The sequence below is a fragment of the Filicampus tigris genome, chromosome 4 (genome assembly GCF_054856515.1).
Source record: "Filicampus tigris isolate MCC_2025a chromosome 4, RoL_Ftig_1.0, whole genome shotgun sequence".
Lineage (NCBI taxonomy): Eukaryota > Metazoa > Chordata > Actinopteri > Syngnathiformes > Syngnathidae > Filicampus > Filicampus tigris.
The window spans coordinates 4,339,619-4,365,398 of record NC_141220.1 but is presented as its reverse complement, the minus strand read 5'-3'; the positions used below and the strand labels follow the sequence as shown (position 1 = coordinate 4,365,398).

General features: G+C 41.7%; 1 protein-coding gene across 18 annotated transcripts in view; it reads right to left on the bottom strand.

The window, feature by feature from the left end:
- Window positions 1-25,780, bottom strand: part of ppfibp2b (PPFIA binding protein 2b) — a 72,517-nt gene that overhangs the window by 1,198 nt on the left and 45,539 nt on the right. For 5 of the 18 annotated variants that reach the window (XM_086027833.1, XM_086027834.1, XM_086027848.1 and 2 more), the window contains 23 exons: window positions 24,658-24,885; window positions 23,696-23,788; window positions 20,157-20,285; window positions 17,781-17,892; window positions 17,563-17,595; window positions 14,881-14,942; window positions 14,709-14,784; window positions 14,520-14,590; window positions 14,096-14,163; window positions 13,948-14,010; window positions 13,776-13,836; window positions 13,559-13,606; window positions 11,802-11,961; window positions 11,334-11,366; window positions 10,485-10,517; window positions 9,848-9,983; window positions 9,621-9,728; window positions 4,103-4,253; window positions 2,918-3,029; window positions 2,584-2,672; window positions 2,387-2,509; window positions 1,392-1,517; window positions 1,129-1,317 (listed from right to left, as the gene is read on the bottom strand). In XM_086027833.1, coding sequence (XP_085883959.1) covers window positions 1,129-1,317; window positions 1,392-1,517; window positions 2,387-2,509; window positions 2,584-2,672; window positions 2,918-3,029; window positions 4,103-4,253; window positions 9,621-9,728; window positions 9,848-9,983; window positions 10,485-10,517; window positions 11,334-11,366; window positions 11,802-11,961; window positions 13,559-13,606; window positions 13,776-13,836; window positions 13,948-14,010; window positions 14,096-14,163; window positions 14,520-14,590; window positions 14,709-14,784; window positions 14,881-14,942; window positions 17,563-17,595; window positions 17,781-17,892; window positions 20,157-20,285; window positions 23,696-23,788; window positions 24,658-24,885 — 2,304 coding nt within the window. The remainder of the gene's footprint in view (window positions 1-1,128; window positions 1,318-1,391; window positions 1,518-2,386; window positions 2,510-2,583; window positions 2,673-2,917; window positions 3,030-4,102; window positions 4,254-9,620; window positions 9,729-9,847; window positions 9,984-10,484; window positions 10,518-11,333; window positions 11,367-11,801; window positions 11,962-13,558; window positions 13,607-13,775; window positions 13,837-13,947; window positions 14,011-14,095; window positions 14,164-14,519; window positions 14,591-14,708; window positions 14,785-14,880; window positions 14,943-17,562; window positions 17,596-17,780; window positions 17,893-20,156; window positions 20,286-23,695; window positions 23,789-24,657; window positions 24,886-25,780) is intronic. The other 13 variants (XM_086027841.1, XM_086027850.1, XM_086027837.1 and 10 more) reach the window with 12 other exon arrangements.

The window sequence follows — 25,780 nt, the reverse complement described above, 5'->3', positions numbered from 1 at the left end:
AATATAAGTCAATCAGAAATCAGCCATTTTCCCCAGAAGTCGGTTATGTTGTCTGTCCATGTGTGTTGCTGCACCATTTCTGTTTCCGTATCCATTGCTTTAAGCCTAAAACACTGCTACAGAAATGCTAACCATTAGCTCAACCATAGTATAAACTGTACAGTATGTGTTAGCATTAGGCTAGTGGACTTATGGTGGTTGTTTATAGACAACGTGCAATTCTCTTTGCTTTAAGTGAAGTTTGACAATAAACTTTAACAGTTAGGAGCATTGCACAGCGTGAATGCACTTTTTTTTTGGAAGAATCTGCCAAAGTGCTGCTTGTTGTAAGGTGAGTTAGTTGAGTTCGCTGCCACCACACAGTGTTGGTACCTCAAACTTTTTGCTCACAAGAAAAAAAAAAAACTTTGGCTGAGTGACTAGCTCATATGCCCCCACAAAACTCGTAAGTCGTAACTTCGTATTTCAAGGCAGCACTGTATATTACAATTTTACAAGGGCTGTTGCCACAAGCAGTTCACTAAGGTTGTAACAGTCAACAGACAGAAGATGCACATTCTATTTGAACATTGTTTTCTTAAGAATGTAATTAGTTGAACAAATTGTTGGTGTGAACGCGGCCCAATATTTTTGCTATAATTGGAGTTAATTTTGTTCTGTAAGCTTCCCTTCATTTAGTAATCATCTATTGACATGACCAAAACATTTCACTCTGTACTTCCTTGTTGGTGGCAGAAAGTGCCTCCAACCACACAATACAGTACACACAAATTATCGTGCATTCTTTTAAAATCAATGATTTTTTTAAGCAGAATGAAAGGTTAAAAACAAAATGTTCCAAGTCATGTCAAGTTCCAGTTGCGTGTGCCTGTTTTTCTTTTTTTTTTTTGTAGGAACAGTGAAGAGGATTGCGTCTGAGCCTTGAAGCTGTGAGGAGGAGCAGAGGAGTTCCCGCCTCACTTTCTTATCACGGCGTGGAGCTTAAACTGAGCTGACACAACGAGGACTCACGCAGATAAAGGTGCTTTCTCTCCCACGTTACAGGAGAGAGGAGTGGGTTCCTCATACACAACTACGTTGCATCATCTTGCATCCCCAATTGTGCAGTGGCAGCCTTACGCGTCTCACCTTGACTTTGGCAGTGATGCTGAGCGGCGTGTAGCTCACTGCCTCGGTGTACTCTCTCTTCTCTTGCTGGGCTTGTGCTCCCACCAGGTTGCCGAAATTGGTGTTCAGGTGGCGCCGCAGCAGTGTTTTCTGAGGAGGGATGTTAAGCAGCATGGCCAGCGAGTCGGAATTAAACCGAGGCTCCAGCATCTATTACAAAAGAGGACCGGGACACTTCATTCAGTTCACGCCTGAGTCACAACCGCAAGCGTGAGCATACTCACGATTAGTCCTCCGTGAACTCCGCTGCCCCTCAAGTTTGGGGCGTACTCTGCCAGGTCCACGGACCTCAGCCACTCCATGACTCGATGATTGGACCACTGGACCACCTCACTGGGAGCAAACTGGTTCTGAACAACATACATAAACAATCATGGTTGCTGGATTCAGCTAAGGCCTTTCTGTGCAGTATCGGAATGTCCGCCTTATATGGGGGGAGGCCGCCCCCATTCTTTATATTCTTTCCAAGAATATGTTCTATGCAGCCCCACTAGCCTAAGCACGGCGTTCTGATTGATATCCTGTTTGGGGAATATGAGTCAAGTAGTCAAATCCACCCAATTTTGTCCATCTCTGGAGGCGGCCATTTTGCTACTTGCGTCGACTGTCAATGACATCGCAGTTGCGCAGGGCTCAGATAACGAGCAATCATGACTCAGCTTTAGAAAGCAGGTGAGCTTTGACTGGGCGTTACCTCAGCAACTCATTTTCCATGAACGCAATATTAATAAGAATGCCATGTTTCGACTAGAGCATCAGTGGCAGCCAGTAACACTGCATTCTGAGTCACCTGCGACATTGTTGTTCTTTAGTGGGTGCTACTTTTTGGATTAGCACCTGAGTTGGCACATCCATCTTAGTTTTCATGTCTATGCAAGGGACCAGAATCTAGGATCAGCAGTAATAACTGTGACCAACTTTGCTTTTTTCTCTTCTTTTTGCAAGGTCTCTCTATTTGGGTCAAGTTGTGTATTGAAGGAGTTATTGGAGCAAGTCAGAGTCTCCACGGTTGGGAGTTTGGGCTGGACAGACAAACTGAATTGCACTGATCAAAAAAGGAAAATGACACGCCAAAAAATAAACAAGAGGTCGTTTGAGGGACACGAGTCTGCTTTCTGAGCCCTGCCGAGGTGCCCTTGAGCAAGGCAGCTCATGCAATACGAATGTCACCTGATCCATTCTTGGTTGTTTGGCTAATATGCGGCCATTTTGCACTGACCTCGGTGCCAGGCCTCCGCTTGAGGCAGGAAGGGTTGAACTTGTTAACATGGAGAACGTGAATAGCACACTTGATGCTGAGATGATGCAGCTGGCTGGTCACTTTTAAGACGAGCAAGTCATTCTGAGAAGAGAGAGGGAAACGTCAGCGCTTTGACAACAATCTTGTTGTGCTGCTTAGCTTTCGCTTGAACTTACCACAGTCAGGTACTGCAACATCTGCCCATCCACTCGTCCTTCATTGAATTGGTCTTTATACTGAGGAAGGCCGATGTCATCCAGCCAGCCTTCGGAACATCACGCCACGTTCATTTTCATGTATGATTGTGACTCCCATGAATAAAGTTCATTCTGTCTCTTAATTGTAATTTGAATCGTTGGTTCTTATATCTCAGACAGGTTCGTTTTTAGGTTATCATTTACCTGACATGTTTTGGTGGAAACTGACTCTAAAGAAGGCGAAGGTTTCTTATATATAGGAACCAACGATTCAAATTGCGATAAATACGTTTCTGGTTGTTTTGTTACGTACGAGTGACCCAGAGGTAATCCAGCTCGGCAGACCTCTCGTGCTGCTTGCTATTAAACGTCTTGATGGCTAAATGGAGTTTCTTCCTGTGCAATGGATTTTTCATCCCCATTTCCTAGAGATAGGAAAAGGTGGAATTCATTTTTTGTCACAGTGTGTTTGACAGTCAACACATGAAAAGTGCACCTGCGAAGAGGACAAAAACAAAAATATCCTGATGAAAGAGACAGAATAGATGAAGCGTAAGGAGGCGTGAGGAAGACGACGTGGCATTGTTGATGAAGGCGGAACTAAAGTGCAGGCTGAAAATTAGCGACAGGTGTTACTAACTGTCAAGTGAACAGACAAACAGCCAGAGCGGAGAGACGGGTACTAACTAAGAACAATTAACATGCTGTGCAGATGATAAGCCTTGACAGCTAAAATGAGCGGAAGATTCAGAAGACTGGAAATTGTTGCTGCTTCGTGTACACGCGGACAACACTTTTGGTACCTCAGTCTTAATCAAAGAAAAACACAAACTTCTCATGGAAAAAAAAATAAATAAAAAACTTGAATCTGACAAAAATAATAATAAATAATGACCAGTGGTGGTTCCTGCGTCCCGGGGGCAGAACGGTCCATGCACGGATGATTTTTTTTTAAAAATACATCTTTAAAAGATTTTTTGTGGGTGGAGGCGTAGTAAGGACGGAAGCGCTTTAAAAGGATGAGGACGGACGGGGTTGGAGGATTAATCATTTTTATGAATAAGGACGGAGGGACGAGGTCGGAAGGGTATCCAGGTTGCGGACGGGACAACAAAGGGTCAAGTGCCCAGCTCTGCTAATGACAATGAAGCCATGAAAAACTGAAAATTGAGCTTCATCAGAATGATTCTAAAAAAAAAAACAAAGTGATGAAACCAGCCTGGACCAAAACGATGGTACCCTAAACTTAATATTTTGTTGCACAAAATCCCAGAAATGAAACCATTTAAGTAACTTTCAATGAGCCTTCTGCACCTCTCAGCGGGTGTTTTGGCCCGCTCTTCATGAGCAACCTGTTCCACTTGTCTCGAGTCTGAAAGGCGCTTTCTCCAGACGACATGTTTCGGCTCCTTCCACAGATGTTCAATCGGATTTACATCAGGGCTCATACGAGGCCAATTCATTTGCTCTTTAGCCGTGTGTGTGTGTGTGTGTGTACCTTTTCTAGGTCTTGTGGGGTGGCAGACAGTAGAGTTTGACCACTGTTGACCCACTGGTGAGCCATGGAGGCATACTGGCCGAGTCCGATGTCCTCAAGCCATTCACACACCTGCTCTGTGTTCCTCTTAGAAAAAGGCATCTTCAGGTCTCTAAATGGAAGAAAATTGATTTTAATTGGAAAGGGTACCACGGGGATGTTGAATTAATTGCATGCGCTTGAAGAATATGAGCCATGAGATAGATACAATACACAGGCACAGTGGTTACTTTATTCACCAACAAGTGAAAATCACGGTTCCAGTTCCAGTCGCTAGAATCAAAACAACACGGCAACACGCGCATGCTAATCACTAAAAACACGAAGTCATTCTATCCAAATAACACATTTCTATGTCATTGCACAATGGGTCTGAAAAAGTCTGGTACTGAATGAGTTAAAGATATGAAAAATACAAAAATAAAAAGAAGTCATAATTGCAGTGCAGTCTGAATGTCAGAAAGTGCAAGTGAGCAGTGTGCAATGTTGACAGTGCAAGAGTTGACAAATGTCGTATCAGCGTTCCCCTCGCAGGGTTAAAAAGCCACATAGCAATCCAAAACTGTTGGATTGGCCGTGGAAGAAAGCAATACATTTTTGTGACTGTATATCCATTGTTAATTGATCATTGGGAAACACAATAGCCGTGGAGTTTGTGTTTTATGCCAGTGTGAAGAGAAGTCAAGTTGCCACAAAATTTCAAGCAAGTCAAGTCCAACTCTAACCCTCAGAAAACATACAGTATGTTGGAGTAATAATAAAATATTTTTTCCATGATTCTACTTCAAAGAGTACATTATCCCTATACAGTAAATGTAATCAACATTTACATCTGCAAAAATAAGAAAATGTACTTACAAAATGAGTGTCTACACTTGAATTATTTAGAAGAATGCATGTTCTTTTTTCAATCTAACATTTGTATGAGTGGCACATTGTTAATGTGGTGATTAATACTGAAATATGCTGAATGAGGGCATAAATCGTCGTATGATCGTCAGATTTAAAAACGACATACACTGTTTCTGGTGCCAATTTGTTACCCAAATCGAATTAGTGTGTGTAAATGGGTGAACGAAATGCATTCACTTTGTGGGTTGTCACTTTCTGAAGTTGAGTGAAGTTGATGTGCATTCGTTTACGGGCGCCCTGCCACCTCAAATATGGCGGATACGCTCACGAACAGAAAAGTACCCTGCATGGACTCTATTTAACGCATTCACTGCCATTGGCATATTTACGTGTCTTTTCACAGTCCAGCCATTCAATCCAGGGAATTTATTTATATATTTTTTCAATTTTTTTCAAAAGTTAGGGTAAAAGAGGGTCTGAAAATGCCTGGCAGTGACTGAATGTTGTCACTCTACGTATCGATCTCTACGTTTGAATAAAGACCGCTGTTTTAAACGGTGTCGTTTCAAAATTACAATGTCCGTGGTGTCCAACCCACTTAGAAATGGCATTTGGGCCACATCTGGCATGAAACTGGCACAGGTGGCATCCAGTCGGCACTGGCATACGGAATGTCAACCGAACATGGCCCAGGAGGCTCTGTCTTGCCTCTGGCAAACAAGATGTGGACCAGTTGTTGAGTGAAGGATCTGGTCCAGAAGCTCTGGATAGCCAGTCATTTCCAACCCTTAAAAGCAGTTTCAATTTTTTTCTACACACAGTATTATTTTACATCCCAGACGTAAGAATTGTATTAAATCATTACACACACACCCACACACACATTTATTTTATGTTTAGGATAACGTTTGGCTTTTGTGTGTATTATTTGGATTCCGTTGGCACATATTTCAGCCCATGGTGTCACACCTAGTTTAAGAATCTTCAAGGGTTATTTTTATTGACCATACTTTGGTAATGGCATGCACAAATGTCTGTTTTCTTAACACACTCCCCATCCTTGTGTTCACTTACATCAGGGAAACAAAACAAAGTGTTTCTTTGTACAAAGCTGTAAACATTTGGGAAACACTTGATCTGGCACCACAATATGAGTTTTAGTTGAATTATTCTTTTTAGCAGTCAAATTACCTGATGATACAAAAAAATGATTTAAAATCATGTTTGCATGTTTCAGTGTAACCGCTTGGGCCACACATCTGGGGTCCAAGACCAGGAAATCGATACCGAATCCCAAGATGGCTATATCTGGCACCTGATAGGGATGGTGGCAGGAAGAAAAGGAGAAGAAAAGAGGGCATGGAGAGCACAACAATTTGATGGATGGAAAAATGCTGTTCAAGAGCACGCTGTGTCCCAGTTTGGACTCTGTGTTCAGTGTTGAAAAAAAAGTGCAGTTTTCCAGTTTATGTGCGGTGGTTCTCAAGTTCTGAAAATAATCATCTGTTTATAACACTGTAGTTGTTGAGGCTTTTCCCCCCAAAAATATGGGTCAAATATTTGCTCATGAATGAAGTGGCTTAGTTAAGGTTGACTTAAGGCTGATATCATAGTCGGGCCAGCTATGATTTATACGATCTGGCTGAGATATGGGCCTGATGTGGCTCGCTAAAGGACTGTAATGAGGAATCAGTTCTGGTCCATCATAGGGCCAGCTATGGTTATATGATTTGGCTGAGATGTGGGTATTGTGTGGCCCATATGGATACCAGATGCGGACCACTAAAGGATCATCATTGAGGTATGTGGGCCAAGTGCAGGTGGGTTGTGTGGCCCAGGGAATCTCTGGCTTTATTGGCTTCTCAATGAATTGCAGAACCAACATGAAGTATTTGACGAGCGATTGGTGAGCTATACTATCGAGCTAACCTAGCTACACTGCACTCACGGCGCTTTCTTATATACGTTGGACACATGAAACAAAACTTGGGGATGGCTCTCACCTTCGAGTAGAAAACGTGCAATGTTGCATCTTTTTTTCTCTCCACAAGTGACTGCTAGCAATACGCCAGTAACACCGGCGTGTCTATGCTGTCTATGTTTTTCGCTGAACAGAAGCAACTTTCAAAGCGCACGTCTCTTCATCTCACTATTAAATAAAAGGGCGCGGGGGAAGGGGTTGGTTTTGAATAGAAAGACCACAGTCAAAACGAGCTGTTCGGACAGTTTTCACAAACCATCACACACCTCGTTATGTGACTGGTCCCAAACCAGTGTTTGTATCGCTAGCTAAACTGCAAGGTTGTCTTACCTCTCTGTGCGTTTTGGGCTGACAAATGAAGTTAGACGTTGTCACCAACGTTGTTGTGTCTTTATTCCGTGAGGTGCAAACCATTTCATTTTTCCATCCTTTTTGTCAACGGCATGGAGAAAATAATCCATGAATTCAAATGAATGATCCTCAGAGTTGCTGAGACCTTGTTGGGTGTTTACGTTGCCAATTCACACTAACAAGTGATGCAACTGGATTGCCAGGTTGGCGTAAATAAAACAAAAACCCTCTCTCTTTTTTTCCTTTCAAATAAGGAAAAGTGTGTTCAAATGCAGATTTAAAATTATAAACAGGATGACTTGGCATGTTATGAGGTTCAAGTCTAAGTCAAGTTGAGTCATTTAGATACCAAGTCAAGTCGTAAGTCCAAAAAATAGCAACTCGAGTCTGACTCGAGTCAACTCATCACTCAAGTCCCCCATCTCTGCAAAATGGGCATGCGGTGATCAAGTGTGTGATCGTGCATCATGTAGAGCTTATGTTTGTTTCGGTTCTGGAGGGCGGAAAGGCAAGTGCAATAATCGATATGGGCTGCAGCTATCGATATTTTGGTATTTGGACATCCTATTAAAACTTCTATTGAATAATTGGGTGTTTGGAAAATTAAAAAAAAACAAATTGGGGCGGGGTAATAGGTACTGAAGACAAACAAAAAAACGCCAAACACATTTCCACCTAAGAATGAACAACCAATTGGTTTTCAATTTGAGATATTCAACATTTTACACTTACCGGTGTAAGTACTTACTTTCCTCTTTACAAACATTAGTAATATTTTAGGCAATTCTCTCCCCATACTTTGGTCGATGAGATGAAGTAACGTCACAACCCCAGTAGCGATTTTGCCGGCTACAACATCAACAACACACTTGAGTAAACCTGGCTCTGAAAAGTAATCTGAAAGCTCCTGCCAGACTATATGGGGCATTTGAGCGCTGCTAGCTGGCAACAGGTTGCGTAGTTCCGCTGAAGTTCCGCCTCTGCACCATCGACCATCCAATCACAAAGTAATAAAGTGTGTGTCATTTGATTTTATTTATTTTTTTTTACTGGTAAAAAGTCTGAAACCCATTTTATTTATGTAAAAAAAAAACCCAACCTGCAACAATATGTGTGGTATGCATTTAATTTTAGCATCACTTTCATTAAAAAATAGCTGTCATCATTCAGTGGAAGTTACGTAACTTCCCGACATACACATTCAGCCAATCACAGATGCCAGCAGGCAGGCGTGTTGTTTGTTTGAACTCACACATAAAATAGCTCCGTTGTTGACCATGGACGCACTAAACTTTTGCAAAGGAGGAGACCAGATATAATGCGGTCCTTCCAAACGTGTGTTGAGCTATTCTCGCAACACAATTACATATAAAGTACTAGTACTGTATATGTACTTTTCCTCGTAGCTGGAAAGTAAGACTTGTTGACAGCTTTTGAACCAAGATAGCAATGGTTTGAGCAAAAGCCCCCAGCCAGCTGAATGACTTTTTTTTTTCCATTAATGTCAGAGAAGGAGATGTTGTAAATATTTTATATTAGTGCTTAGGAGCATTTTTTGCAAGATTTTGGGAGGGGGTTCAATTATTTTCTTCCCCAATGCATTTTCGCTATGGTGGGGTCCCCTACCTTTTTTCTGCCACGGACCGGTTCATACAAGTCTATACCCTTTGCGGGCCTGTAATTATTCAACTATTCACTGTCAGCGGGGGGACCTTCCAAATACGTCTGTTTTACTCATTTGCTATCTTGTGCATTTACACGACGGAGATAACTTGACATGCATTAAGAATCAGTCATAGATGGATGTAACGGCGGGAATCCAGTCACTTTTCAAAATAAAATATTTTTCACCCTCGGACAATAAATAAACCAGAATTACTGTATGTTTTTTTTTTTTTCCCTCTTTCATCTGTGTTTTTTAGATGGACTGGCACGGCCTAGTCCAAAGTGGCCTGCGGCCCGGTTCTGGTCTGCCGCCCTGTGGTTGGGGACTAAAGTAAATGTGGCTGGCGTGGGACCAAAACCTTGTACCTCTAAATTAGTCACTTTTCATGAGAGCCCCAAATGCCCCATTTTCTACACTTGATTAGTCAGTAATCTGTAAAAACAACACGCGACCAATAGTACACGTTTTTGAAAAAAATATTAAATACACTAAACAGTGACTTATGACGTTTTGGCCCGATGTCAATGATATACAAGTTGTTTAAATAGATATATTTCTCTCTCTCTCTATGTATTTATTTATTTATGTGTGTGCATAACTTTTCAAATAGAAGTGAATGTTTTCCGTACCGTATGTTCCCTGAATGCGCTTGTCTTGTTCTGGGGCCTCCTCTCTTGAACTCGCCAAGCTCGGGGTCATGTATCTGAACTGGACTACCTGACTGACTACGACGAATCCTGCAAAAAGCGTAAAGCACCCCAAAAACTTCATGAAGTTCACATGATGAGGAAGGCAGGACAGAAAGCAAAAATGTGGTCGAATTGAGCAAATGCTCTATTTCAATGTGATTACTTACAACCCCCAGAGCTTCTTTATGCCTCTTTGACTTTTCCTGTGTTCCGGTGACATAGGAAAATGCTGTCCAGAGTCCCTTCCAGACGACAGAGGGGACTGGTCTGACAAGATACACTCTTGGAGCTGCTCCGAACATTCTAGCGGACAAGAACGAAAAAGAGGAACATTAAAAAGGCTGTGTGTTATGGCACATCACCTGCACAGTGACTCCTTTGAGAGATTTCTCCATTACCATCATAATCAGGACATCAAATTGAAAAGTGTCATCCATCCATTTTCTACCACTTCTTTTGTTCAGGGCAGCTGGAGAATATCCCAACTGACCATGGGCAAGGTAGCCTACACTCTTTTGGTGCCATTTCATCGCAGGGCACATTGCAACAGACAACCATTCACATACAGGACATGCACAACGACGGCCAATGGGATAGGATTACTCTCATCTTGGCTGCAAGAACATCCGCAACACTACTGTGGACTCTTTTTGGAGTCATATCGACAACATGCACTGATCGCCTATTAAAAGATGGCAACAAAAGTACACAATTGCTAGTTTATGATGCAATGAAAAGCAAGGATTATTATGTGCAAGTTTACTTGAGCAATAGTGGAGGACACATTGACTATGCAGTACCCACCAGTACAATAAAGATCATACTTTCCCGGGGATCCTGAGCCAGGTTAGTAAAGTGAGAAGGAAACAAAACCAGGCATTAGTCACGCCCCAAAAGCGCTCATATGTTGACTGTGGAAACAGGCAAATCAATGAGCCTTGGGCAGGTGCAATGCTGCTAACTTGATTAAAAAAAAAAAGACTCACAAAGTTTGTAATTAATGTTTATTTAGCAGACACTTTCTGCATTATTTATGCACAAGTCTTTTTCCACAACAGGCCTGTTCATGTAAGAACAGGATGAGCTTGAATAATGAGGTCAGGCCACACCTGCAGCCACCATGCAGTGTTTGCCCTTAATTTGTCTGCTTCATCTTCTTCACAGCCTAAAACACGAGTTGAACAAGGGAGGTGCTAGAATATATTCCAGCAGCTTTAATTAGCTTACTAGCTCCTAAATTGTTTGTGCTGCTTTTTCTCCCTCAACATGATCTTGACCCACACTTTACGCAGCGCTCGTGAACATACGAGTCACAGAGCGCGACAGGAATGTCAAGTCGCATGCTTGTTTGTTTACTGCGGATACTTAACCTCAAATGAAGTGCAAACATCATGAAAGCATGGAGCCCTCGTCCCTTCCAGCTTTGGGCTCAGCCTTTTTGAAGGAGAGTCAGCTATTTTTGTAATGAGCCTTCTGACAGTGTTGCTTTGGCATTGCAAAAGACTCTGCCTTAAAGGTGGATGACATTAATAAAAAAAATTAAAAAAAACAGCTGAGCTGCGAATGCATCCTCCGTAAATAACACGAACAATGTGAACTAGATTTTGCCCATGAAATTTCTGCGTGCCGATTTCCGATTTGAGCATACAGTACCTAAAACTGGAGCACTGGCACTCCTGAAGCGAACTGCAGCCAGATAAAGAAGGAAAAGGAAATATCCAACAGCGAAGCAGGATGAGAAAGAGCACAAGAGAAAAGCAGTTGAAGCCACAGTTAGGTGACAGAATTGTTCAGTCAAATGTTATACCTCAAGTCAAACCCAAGCAGGATGTCATTTGATTTATTATTGTTTACTTCAGTGTACTGTTGCTGCCCAATGTTGACGTTCTTCTGCATTTTGTGTGGATGCACATGCAAGTTGATTAAGGTGTTCAGTAATTAAAAATACCCCACTCATGTCAGATATGGGTCACTTGAAAATACAATGATACTTCAAAAAAAGATATAGTCAATACATCGGATTGGGGCACCCACTCACATATGACATACATCCCGGTTATCAACCCTTTGAGTAAATCATCCTTAGTTGACAAGAGCTAAAGAGAGAATCATGAAACTCACTTAGACTGTAGTCCTGGTCGTGGCTGTGGACAGGTGAGAGCCGTACAGGGGATGAATATTCTTCTCTTTCTCTGTCACCATTCAGCTTGATCCTTCGCTCACCCTTCCGACACAGCTTCCCTGGCAGCGTCTGGTACTTGTTCAGCTCCATGTGAGTATTCTGCCAAAGATAAATGTTTTTATTTATTTATTTAATTTTTTTTTGGGGGGGGGGGGCTCAAAATTTTGTAAAACCATCTGCCACGGCCTCAAGATTGTTTCATAGATACAGAAAGGTGGATGTAACTTTCTTTCTGTTTGGTGAACATGCTCCTATGCTAATACTGATGACTGCAAATATATGTCGAGTGTTCGCCTTTGGTCAGCGCACAGCACATCCCATTTGATCATGACGATGAGTTGATGTCGTCCTGTTGCATAACAGGAGGGTGCACGTGGGGTGCTGCATCAAAGTCATTGGGGCTAGGAGGAAATAACAGGAGAAAGGCCAGCAGAAAAAAAAAAGAGCTGGGAGCCAGCCATGATGCTAAACACTTCTGACAGTTACTTCATGTGGATCCCGCCCCTGCGTGTGTGTGTGTGTGTGTGTGAACGTACGTCATAAACAAGATCACACACTGTATCATTATGTAAAGGGAATTTACCCCCTTGGTGTTTTAAATCTGACACAAAATCTATATTACTACAGTTTATCTATAGTACACAAAATGCTGCAATTAATTCATTAGTCAAGCAATGAGCCAGATTCATTAGTTCTGACTAATTCTTAATTCCACTGTATTTACCGATTTGGTTTCCAACATTTTAGGAAGACCTTTTCACAGTTTCGGTTCCAAAATGATGGTGCTCCAGTGCACAACGCAAGGTTTAATGGTAAGATGATTCGATGAGTCTGGTGTGGGAGAACTTGACTGGCCTTTGCACCTGCTGGAGGTGTCATTTCTAATTGTTGTAATCGTTTTCTATATACAGTAGCTTGTATAGAAACACTGGTCAAGAAGTGTTAACCAAGTTTTGGAATCAGAGATGCAAGTAAACTTTTTTTTTTTGTGCTGATTCTGAATTTGCCCTCGTTTTGTCTCTAGCACGTCAGGTTTTCAGAATAATAATAATGATGATGATAATATAATATGTAATAATGTTCAAGAATTAAAGGTTAGGTTTGGCAACAGGTGGGCTTTTTTTTCTGAAGTGTAATAGCTATAAATTACAATTTATGCTGAAATAGGTCAAAATTAAACACTCAAATAAAAATCTCAAAACCCTGATATGGCAGGAAAAATATAAAGTTTTTTTTTTTTTTTTTAGCATCAAAGGGACACATGAATCCATCTCTGATTAGTGTAATTTTTCTGAAACTGTAAACAGCAGAAAGAAGGCCAGGGGGCACCTGGAGCAATCCCATACATGCCTTGCATGGAGATGTGCAACCTCTCTTTTTGTAGCAAAAATATGCCATAATAATGAAAACATTGCATTCCGGAAGACAAGCTCAAGAAATAGAAATGTGAAGCCTACGTGACCTTATGTAGTACATCTTGTGCCTCGGAGCATTCTTGCACCACAAACGCAGGCAGAAGTTGCCTTCTCTCACAGTTCACTTGTGTTCACGTGTTTCTGTTTTGCTTTGTTTTTTTTTTCATGGATAACAAACACTGTAAGTAGACTTTCAAGCTTTACGTAATCAACAAATGTACACTGTGTTTGTTTGTAAAGCAGCATGTTAGATCGTGTTATGCCATGCGGTAGGCCAGTACCTCTCGCCCTACGTTTGATTCACTTTCATCTGGCAGGATCTCAACAGGCTACCGCCCATACAAATACACACATGCAAGCATACAAAAACAAATTCAGTTAGCATGTTAAAAAGAAGCATATCGGTAAGTACACTATAGCAATGCTTTGTGTTGATTAGTTCAATTGGATTCACAGCAGAATGGCAGTCAAACAGAAGCAGAAATCAATCATGAGAACCTTTTGTAAAGATCTGCTCCGCAATTCCTCGAGACTGCTCGACTGCAACCTGCGCTGATGCCTGAAGAAAAAAAAAAAAGTATTATCGTTTCAACCACATTCATTACATGTACTCATCTCTTTCTTATCCTTTTTTGGTACTTTCAATGAAAGTTAAGCAGTGCATCTTCACCATAATCCATTTAAGAAGCTTGTGTCGCCAGTAGAAAGCGATGCGTCCATAGAGTTCTGAAAACTAAAATAAATGGCACACAACATGTTGGTATGTACAGTATGAGATCCCAACATCCCAATGGCTGTGTTATGTGCTAATAGTGTACCATGAATCCAGTTCTCTCTGGTAAGGAGATGAGGATAACATAAGCGGTGAAGATCCTCTTGATGACATCTATGGAAAAAACAAAATAATTTGTCAATATTCATGAAATAGCCATTGGCTTTCTATCCCATTTTCTTCTTCAGGGTTACAACGGGGACTGGAGTCTTTCCCAGCTGACTAAAGGTGAAAGTCGGCCGACACTGTGTACCGGTTGTCGGTCAATCACGGGGCAATTGTGAAAAGCGCATTCCAGTAGGAATTGATCCCATGTCAGCTGCACTGAAGTCAGCTATGTGAACCACTACACTAGCAACCACGGCCCTCCCCCTGAAAAACGGTGTCATACCATAGAAAAGAACGTGTGTGAGATGGAAAGCAAAGCAATAGGAACCTTCGAGGTTATAATGGACACTGCGTGACCTTACCTCTGACCAGTGGGCTTTGTGTGTGATGGCTCGGACTTTCAAACTGCCACTCAGCTCCTCTTCACTACTTCCTGGATGGTAGAAAATGGATAAAGGGAGGAGAAAAGAATATGCGAACACCTGTAAGTTATGTACGGTATGTTTTAAAACACAAACTGTATTCAGCAAATTGATGGGTGGTATTCTTACCATGCGTGAGTGCCATAAGCTCACTAATCTTTCTGTACTGGCCAAGCAGATTTGTCAGCTCCTCTATACGGCGTGTCTGTTCATGCAAAGCAGGTGGGATTTTGAAATCTCAAAATATGTCATACTTACTACTACCGTTCATCCCTCAAGCCGTCCATTTTTTTTTTATTACCTTTTCATCGTTTGAAGCTAGAAGAGACTCCATCCCCACCTTCAGCCTCTGGTATTCCTGGTCTGAAAACATGAGCCGTGCAACTTCATTTCATACATCCAAGCTCATGTCAAGTTCATTTTAAAGCATCTGATGAGTGCCTGCATGGATGATGTTTGTGAGAGACATGACAACCATGCTAATATGGCGCAACAAACAAAACAAATGCATGCTGACAGGAAGCACAACTACCTGTCATCTGAGACAAAAATGAACTGTGAAATTACTTTCATGATGAGGGTGGCGTTCACGTGCTTCAAAAACCACAAGGCAGCAGCTGTTATCAGGTTATCATGCAGGCTATAGAGGACGAAGATGGGAATCAACCGCTGTCTTTAATAGTCCAACTGACCACAAATGCCAGGCAGTCTGACTTGCAGAATCACACTGACATGCCGGAGCATTATGACCACTTCCACTATATCAGGGATGGGCAACTTAAATGCTGGCGGGGGCTACAATTTTTCCATCAGTGCTGCTGGGGGACCACCATCATCCTAACCAGATGTACTGTATGAGGAAAAATGCCATTTTGAATATGGATGTGCAAAATATGTGCTCTTAATTCAGTATATATCATTTCTCATTATACTTTTTTCTGTCTACTATTCTATCCCAATAACAAAGGCTTTGGAGCAAACGAAAAAAATGACCACATACCATGGTTTATTTTCCAGTGAAAATGGCACTCTTGCATAAAAATTGTCATTCAAGGTCGGCACAAAACCGTTGAACAGCAAACCAACTCATTTTGTACATTCTCCCACAAAATCAACTCACTCAACATTTTAATATTATTGAGGTACTGTGTTTGTCCTGTATATCATTCCAAATCTGGGAAAAAAAATATTAGGCTTGATCACACTGCAGTGTAAGGCCAGGTTCACACTGTATGTCTTAATGCTCAATTGGGATTTTTGGGTGAAATCCGATTTTTTTTTTCCTGTGTATGCGTGCACATTGCTGTACATATTAAATGCGACGTCTGTCGGTCTAGTGTGTGAACATATGAGTCCCCTAAATGACCCGCATGCGCAGAAGAAAAGAGGACATCACTCGCAATCTAGTGTTTACGCAAGTAAATGTGGTCCAGCATGTAGGGGCCACGGACTTTTATTATCTCATATTTACAAAGGAGTGATTCCGGAGAAGGCAGAAATAGAGTATTTGGGGGAAATGAGGCGAGGCTTTTCGATCTCATTTCATGGAGACGTCACTAAAGATGACGTCATGCCATTGCCGTTGACGTGGCTACTACATCACCATAAATGTCCACTTTATGCTTCACGTTTCAAGTGGGATTGAATTGAAGTTAAAAATAAAGCTAATACCGTTACTCAAAACAACTTTGCAAATTCACAGAAAATCAAGCAGTCTGTGTCATCGCCCGCGCGGAGTGCATTATGATGTCAGGGAGGATATATGCGAACTGGCCGTTCAGGCTGCGGTTGCATTGCAAAAAAAATCGGATACGTATCCGATCTAGGACCACAAATGAAAACGACCGAGGTCGGATTTGGAAAAATCGGAATTGAGCCATTCAGATTGTCATAAAAAAAAATAAATAAAAAAAAAATCAGACACAGGTCACATACGGGCCGAAAAAAGTCTGATATGGGTCACATTTCCCTGCGGTGTGAAACTAGCCTGAGACTCTGTGTAAGTGCAACCAAGCCATGTCTGCCATATAGTGGTGAATGGTAACATTAGGATTTAAAACTGCAGTCGGTATCCGCAGATTTTTTTCCCCGAGCATTGTTTAAAATATATTTGGGGTTTTCCGGAATTGCCATTTTTCCCCCATTTTCGGTGGAGAACATATAATGAATATTTATCAGTTTTTTGAAGAAATTTTGGGGTTAGTAAAACAAAAACTTTTTTTGAGAGGGGAAATTAATCAAGGGGCCAGACAGAGTGTGGTCGAGGGCCACACACACCCTGTATAATGACATCCCAAATAAGAGATGTATCGAATATTATACTTTTAAAAAAGTAAATAATGTTGTCAAATAGATGTTTATTATTGTGGTGGAAGTTTGCAGTGGTGTAAACCTTTATTGAATCATACAGAGAGCTGTTCCTATACCGTTTTTTCCTCTCCAATTAAACTAATTGATTCAAACAAAAATATTAGACACAACTCTCATTATGATGCAGTACAGCAAAGTTAAGTATTACACCAGTGGAAATTATGACAACAACAAACATAGTTGAATCAACACCTCTCTGACAGTGTCTTTTAAGACTGAGCATCATCGTTCTTGCTATAAAAGGAGCTACATTTCTCAGAGAGAATAAAGGTTTTGTTAAAGTATGGACAGCTTTATGATTAGCTGTGTAGGTGTATGACTGACAATTTTTTTTGCTGTGGCCTAACCTCAAGCCAACTGAAACTCAACTAATATTCTGATATCATAATCATTATGGTAATGTGACTATTTTTAGTTTATAATTACGATGAGAATGAGGTATACTTAAATTGACAGTGACACTTGAGCGGTGCGAAACATTTACAGTGAAACGGTTTAGAGTGGCAGAGTAACATTCAGAATAAACAACAGCAAATAGAAATTCTGCTGGGCCAACAGACAAGAGAGTTGAATGGAAATGAGATCAATGACAAAAGGATTGACTGTGCCTTACATTTGTTTATCAGATGTTTGATATACATCTCCTCTACAGCAGAGGGCAGCATAGAGTCAAGAACAAGTCAAATATACGCAAAGGAGGGAAACGTTGAGGAGAGGTTCAGTGAGTTGAAACACAAGTAATTCAAGTTGACAGATGTGCATACACACATTTGCAAGATTCTCCCTGAACTGTACATCTGATCTGACAGTCAGGCTGACATCAGCATGTACCTCTCTCTGCGTTGTCATTGGCTGTGCTGCCTCTGGCCAGAAGTTGGGTCTGCAGGCATTCAATCTCAGCATCTTTGGAGGCAAGGAGCTGCTGCAGGTCTGAGACTTCAGCCTGTGGAAGTAGATGAGCAAAACAAATTCATCAAGTCAGTCTTCCACGTCTTTGGGGACACACACGGACAAAATCGTGAGTATGCTTCCATTACAGAAAGAAAACCCAGCAACAGTCAGTAAAATAACTTTTCTCTAAAATAACACATCTTTGCTCCTTGATGGTTACATGCTTCGGGTTACATCACTTATCGTTGATAAGAAGCATCAAGCCCCCACCCCTCCGCTTTCTGCTCCCAGTGGTACACTCCGCATGTATAATTCGAAGCCAGTGACAGGGATCAGGGAGTCAGGGGTGTTTTCCATAAGCCATGTCTCTGTCAAACATAGAAGGTAGTCTCCCGATACACTTTCTGGCTCCTGTACAAGACTCTCGAGCTCCTCCGTTGTATTGGTTACACAGTGAACATTTCTGAGAATGAAGGAGGGTAGCGCTGGTTTGTAATGCCCATGTCAGACGAGTCGAATGTAGCCCGATTTTGAGCCGACAGACGTGTCCCAGACAAACGTAGTGTCTCAGACGGTGTAGGGTTGCCCGTGTTGTGTGACATACTCAACGATTGGTCATTTGGCATCTGGGACGCTTGACGACCACCACAACGAAAGTCTGGCATGTCAGAATTTTTATTCGTCTTGCCGCATGGTGTGACATGTCCTACGTCGCCCTTCGATTGGTTCTTCGGCATTGACCAATAGGAAGACAGTGCCTTTCTACTTATGATGAGGGACTTGATGTAGCGCGCACACACAAACAATCAAAATGCCGGAAAAAGGAACGGAATAGGGGGGAAAATATCTTCTAGTATACATAGCATTTCAACTCATTCGCCAACTGCAAAAGCGAGTAGCTGATTAGCAAAGTTGGTGTGTGTCATTAAACAAATTTACTTCGGATACTTAACCTCAAACAACGAATCTATTCAACCATCGTTTGGTTTACGATGATGTTATGATACACCAAAGCAAGAAAACACCGAGTTAGATTTGGCCTCGTCCGCAACGCAAATCTCAGTCGTTGAATCACTGTACGCGTCAACCCCAACCCATCAACATCGGAGGGACACAAAAAGATAACAGAATCTATTGCCCGGACAAGGCTTCCAAATGTTTAGGGCACAGACTCCACTTCGCAATCGGCAAGAGGGATTTATTTTAAATAACATATCTTATGCAAATATACACTACTTTTACTAGCACAAAAATAGAAACCATGCTAAACTTTATTACTGTGACTTGAGTTAAATTTCTTGTGTAGTCTATAATATGAAGTCAATTTTTTGTGTGTTCCTTTTTGTTTCAAATTGCTTCAAATGCAATTTGCAAACCTATTCTTGGTCATTATATTATAATACAGTTTATATATGGCCTACTGTAATTTAGAAGTATTGTATAGATTACGTACTAGTACCGGTATGTAACAGTCAACATTTAAATTAGTTTGACCCAATCAGCATATCAAATTTATAATTTATCAGAATCAAATTACTTTAACTTTGTTTACTATGTGTAAATATTACTTTAAAAACAAAACAAAAAAGGCTCCAGACAAAGGTCTTAATGTATAGATGAATAGAATGCCTGTTATTCTGTCAAAATTGGCATTTTACTTCAAGCAGTTTACAACTTTGGCAAATTATAAGTGCATAGCAAGTTAACTTGTCTGTTTATACAAGGAAACCATACGTTAATTTATACATTTGCACTTTAAATGTTTTTTTTTAAATAATTAATTTAATAAATGTTGTTGGGTCCAAAAAGAACTTAAATTATAGTGTTTCAAATAATTTTGTCTTCATATTTTTTACATGTTTAAACCTGTTCTTATTTTGTAGCAAAAAATAAATAATCTTTTGAATAATCGTGATTTCAATTATTACCAAAATAATCGTGATTAATATTTTTTTCATAATCGAGCAGCCCTACTGTGGTCTCAAACACCATGCGGTTTGGATGCTAGTTACAATTATTTTGTAAGTGCCTGTCACGTGGCAATCATGTGAAAAAGGCTTGTGTAACAGAATAACAATCTGTGGTTCTCAAAATTTGTACACCAAGTACCACTTGAAAAAAAATACTTACCAAGGCTGAATGAAAAAGCAGCAAGGAAGACTTTATGTTGTAAAGCGATAAACAAGCAATTTAAAAGCTTTTAAAGATTAGAAAGAGGGGGAAAAGCGCATACGAAGAGCACAGGGGGTGGTAGAAAAGGGAACAGAGAAAAAGAGCCAGAAAAGCAGGAGCCAGAAAAAGAGGAAGAGGAGGCACCTGTGCGCTGCGCCATCGCTCTTCCCACTGTTGCTTCTCCAGCTGTGTGTGCCCCACAGTCAGCTTGAGACTGGAGAGCTGAGTCATGAGCGACTGGTAACACACATGGAGAGAGTAAGAGATAGAGAGCTAGAGGGGAGACAAAGAGACACACGCACGCACGCACGCACACACACAGGAAGAGGGTAATGATGGGGGAGATTTCAAGATGGAGAGAATAGTGGAGCAGAAAAAGTGACAGCAGGCCGCATGGAGGGGTTTACAGAGAAGACAGTTGATAGGAAAGAAGAGAGGAGGGGGAGAAAGAAGCAATGTGAGCACAGAGGATGCAATGGTACTCAAAAAATGTGTTAGGTGGGAGGGCACTGATTGCACATGTAACTTTTGTTGGCCTAAATTTACTAGCGTTTTAGTGTTTTTAGATATTGGCGTATTTTTAAGTTTCTATTATACGCTGAAAAAATGACAAGAAGTATTTACCAGAAAATAAATAACATTTGTGAAAACAACTAGTTACACCATTGACCCTTCTTCTTCAGATAATTCATTCTAACAGCTCAATACAACAGATGATCATCGATGCAATTTCAATCAAAGCTGAAGCAGCAAAGTTACTGAGACCAGAAAGTTATTTTCCGTTTAGTTATGTTCTTAGTTAAGTAGTTAAGTCCATTATAATGCATTTACTTGCTATGTTTTCATCTCTGTGTTTCTGACCCTTCATCATGATTAAATGATATTTTACTCCGCTTTTGGAGCTTTGTTGAGAAAATTGCACCTCACCCCATGGATATCGATTGTTGTGTTTTATAATAAGGAATCTTTAAAGCGGAAGTCAAATAAAGAAAATGGCTTTACAATATGTTGTATGCTCCCCCACTAGTCTAAACACGGTATTCAGATTAATATTGCGTTTGTGGAGTATGAATTAAGCAGAAAAATTCACCTGTTTTTATCCATCTCGGGGGGGGGGCGCATTTTGTCCTGTACTGCCACTTGCTGTTGACTGATCACATCACAGTACCCAAGGGCTCGTCTTGCAAATGTCACGTGACCAAACCCAGTAAACAGGAGAGCCGTGACGGTCATTACCTGAGTCCTTAGGCATTACGATGTCATTTTCAGAAGATTTTACACCAGTCTGATTGAGTGGATCAAAATTGGTCAATCTTTTACTATTATTATTTTATGCAAAATTGGTGATTGACTGTAACGTCTTAATTTGCACAATCTATCAATGACATCATTGATCAGATCCGCAAAACAAGACATTACAGCAAATACGACGTCGCTCACCCCGGGGTCGTTCTGTGCCACCACGGCGCACAGTATACGTGAGCCCGAAATCTATCTTTAACCTTGTCTCGTGTTGTGTTGTACTACGCTGGTAAAAAGTGGACGAACAATGTAGGCCAAAATAATCATTGCGGTCTGAGGAAACGGGGACTTGAGGCTTCTTTATACTCCCGCCTCGGCGCAGGCGACAACTGCCGCATTGCATCACGTGACCGACGCATTGTGCTGCGCGACATGCTGGCAACAGGTCTGCAACACATGCCGCGCCCACGTCAGAAATTGTTTCTGCGTAAACGACGCCACGTGCATTCTCTCTCGTGATCGGTGCGTTATGTCACATGTTGCGATGACGTTCAGTTTCCCCCGGCTCGGCCCGGCAATTTATTTGTTGCCACGCAGGAGAGGGTCCACCACGTAGCTCGTTGCTGCTGCGAAGAAAACTAGTTTGGCAGCGGCATGAGTGTTAAGTATGTGTGTGTAAAGAAGCTACACACACGTACCACTTTTGCCACCACCTTCCAGATTGTTTTCGCAATACAATTGAATGCATCGTTTAGTCATCTTGCTGTAGCAAGCACAATATCCATTGTTGTCGCTGTCTTTTTGATCGTTGCTCGACAGTAAAAACGCTGACCGGAATCGGCCATAAAAGGCAGAGGAAATTCCGCCCTGCGGTATCCTCGTCAGTAGCCGTTGCGACGGCCCCCGACTTGGAATGAAACTGTAGCACATTTTCAAAACTACGCGTGTGGTTTGTGTACAAGTATAAAGGCAAACTGCGAGCAGCACTGTTGCAGTGACGTGCTCGTGGATGCTGCCCGCGGGAGTGTAAAAAATCCTGAAATGGGCAAACGACAAAAATTGCCTCAGAACGCTTCAAACGCGCCACTAGTTACCCAAATGCGCGTACTTACTTTTTTGTAACCCTCAAAAGTTGTCCTACATTTTCCGCACTAATTCACCTCTCTCTCTTTTTTCTTCTTTTTCTTCATTTGCTCCGGAAATGCGCCGCAGCAAACCAACTCAAAAAGGAACAAATACTCAAGCAGGATAAAAATAAATATATACTCACAAAACAATATTGCAGAATGTTTGAAAAATAATAAATACAAAATAAAATATGCAATCCCAAAATTAATACACAAAAATGAAAATATCAATTGGCAACTAAATCATATGTTCCACTTGTATTGGGAGCCCCGGCGGAAACGCTGTGCACTGCACACGTACGGTCTGTACGGAGGTGAGAAGAAAAGGAAGGAGAAGAAGAATGAGATGAAGACGAAGGAGTGCTGGCGTTTGACCGCGGAAAATTTGAAACCTGAATGCCGCAGCCGCTTCATTCACGCACATCGGAGAGGGAGAGATTTGCTTGGTAGAAGGCGACTGCCAAAACAACAAACAAACAAAATTATGGTTTTGACATCACTATCTAGTGGCTGACACTCGCCTCTGTGCAGACCGAACGTGTGAAGTTCAGAGCGTTCGTTCCCGCCGGGACTCCCAATGGAAGTTGGTACGCACAGTTGGGTAACTACTAGTGGCGCGTTTGAAGCGTGTCCACAGTGGGTTTGAATAGTAAATTAGCCAGCTAAGGAGCTTTAAATACCATTAATGCCGTTAGCATCTCTCCCGCAGCGCCTCATGCACGGACGCATTTTTTATTTATTTATTTTTTGGTGGGTGGTGGTGGACGTGAGCGCTTTAAAAGGATAAGAACGGGCAGGGTCGGAGGATGAGAATTTTTATGAATAAGGACGAGGCCGGAAGGGTTACCCAGGTGGCGGATGGAGGACGGACCGGCAAAAAAGGGTCAAGTGCCCAGCTCTGATTCTAAAGTCGCCCTTAGCTTTTAAAGAGATGTTTCTCCAGGCGCTTTAGGCCTTAATGGGTTAAATAGTTATACTGCTCCATCTTCTGATCGAATCGATGATCGAATATTCTTTTTTTTTGTTTCAAACTCGCTGATCGACGCCAAAAATTCAGATTGCGTAAAGCCTCATTTTCAGTCGACAGCAAGTGGCAGTACAGGACAAAATGGCCACCACCTGACACGGCTAAAATATTTTATGCTTAGTTCATATTCCACAAGCGCAATATTCATCAGAATACCATGTTCAGACTAGTGGGGGTGCACAGAACATTTTTGACTTGACTTCCTTTTTAATAACATTGGTTGTGTTGTAGTTTCATATACTATTAAATAGCTGATACAGCATTTGTTTATTATGCATGAGATGTACCTTGGTGACTTGAAGTTGCCTCTCGTACTGTCCCTTCTCTCCCTCCAGCTCCTCCACTTTATTCTTAAGCTGCTTTACTTCTTGCAATAGATCCTGCGGAGAAAACAAAAAAAGGAAAGGCTTTTAGTTCAAAAATGTAAATCCAAAATGGCCATTTAAATGACTTCACCTACAAAATGTTTGCAAGAGGGGGAAAAAGTGGCATTAGATGGGGAACACTGTTGCCAAACTGTGCACATGCTAAGATGGGGAGAAATTCAAACAGAATGTTAAAAGTCATTGCAATTGTGAAGGTCCCCCCCAGCCAGAAACAGTGGTTAATATTGGAACCACGATCTCCCGCAAAGAGCCACCAGCACGTGCGGTTATCAAAAAGAGGGGGAAGTTCGAACCCGACAAGTGGTCACAACTATGAAGATGAAGAGGCTGCACATTTTCAACTCAAATGGCAATTTCTAATTTACAGATTGCTCATGTTATTTCTAGATCAAAATACCTCCGTTTGGAAATCTTCCTTGTTCGACAAGCACTTTCCCATGAACCTGGTTAGTATGAAGATTCTGTCATGCAAGTAATACACCAAAAAATAAGGTCACTGTAAAGTCACACAGCTGTTTTAAGATAAGAGAGATGCTTATATTCGAGGTGCTATTGTGACCTGGAACACAAATAAACACAAAGCGATGCTGTTTGGAGTTGTTACGGCCATTTGCCACCACCTCAAAGAATGAAATGAAAGCATGTGGAAAACCATAAGTCTCCATTTCTGCAAGAACTAGAGCACATCTCGACCCAAAAACGCGACAGAAATGAACACTGCAGACATTGTTAGTTGAATATTCTGGAAATGTTGAAATGCCAGGTGCAGTGTGGACTGGTTAAAGGGGGGAGAGGCGAAGATGTAAGGAGATTTGGGGGTTGCAGCAGAGGGTAAGACACAGCCATCCATGAAGTCTCCCTACATTTGCAGTCAGTCCTCCGTCGTGCTTCCAGGCACCGGAGCCACACAGGCTCAGGTTTGTGCCGCTTAGCCTGGCCGCAGGGCTGTGCCCCCGGGCCTGGTCGGCACCTGGCTCCCCACGCTGGGCGTCACCGTCTTCCAGGGCCCGCTTCTGCTGAATGCGAGTGCTGATTTCCTCCTGAAACCTGCACATCTGCTCCTGGAGCTCACTGATGAGATTTACCACGCACTGGGAGAGAGCAGCCCATGAACCGTAGCAGACAAGGCAAGGGTGGTGGCCGAGCAGGAAATGGTTGAGATGAGGAAAAAGACGAACGAAGCAGTCAGTTGCAAGGTCATAAAACGTGAATCTTGGACTTTTTGCTACCTTAGCAACCCAAATGTGGAAATGTGGGTGCCCTGCCTCCCGTCAATGAGGAAAATAAACCCAAAGACGTAAAAACAACCGTTACAATGAATCATAGAATTTGTAAGTGGTTTACTGTATAACCGAATCATACCAAAGTTTCTTTGAAATGAGAAAACAATCATCGTTTTGTATTTTTCTAATACAATGATTTTTCTTTTGTTTGATATGATAGACTGTGAGTGAGGGCAGGACCTGGAAAACAAAGCTGAGAAATATTGATTACAAACACTATTTTCAAGCGGAAGAAGCAATAAAGCTAGACGTGCATAGTACAGGGTACATACCACACATACAAAAGGCAAGAGACTGTAAGTAAACAGTTTAACATACACAACTTCTGAATCATGTATTTTTAATCAGTCATTTCAAGTCAGTCATTTATTCCAAATAATTTTTGGGGGGTTGACTTCCTCTTTAAGGATGCCTCAAGTGATGCGTTCAAAATCTGAAATACCTGTGTGAGTCAAATATAGGGTTGCATTCTCACATAGTATTTCTGTCAAACAGCATTTATGGCGCGAGAGTCTTGCAGGATAGAAAATGAAGCTGAAGCACCATCTCCCATGCCTCTCTTTTCCCTTTTTTTCTTGACACTATTTTAATCAGGGTCACTGATGGTGTGGTGATAACCGATAACACGCCTGAGTTGTGTGCGGACAGCGTGGGATCGGTTCCCGCTCAGTGACGGTGTCTGTGTGTGTGCTCTGTGACTGGC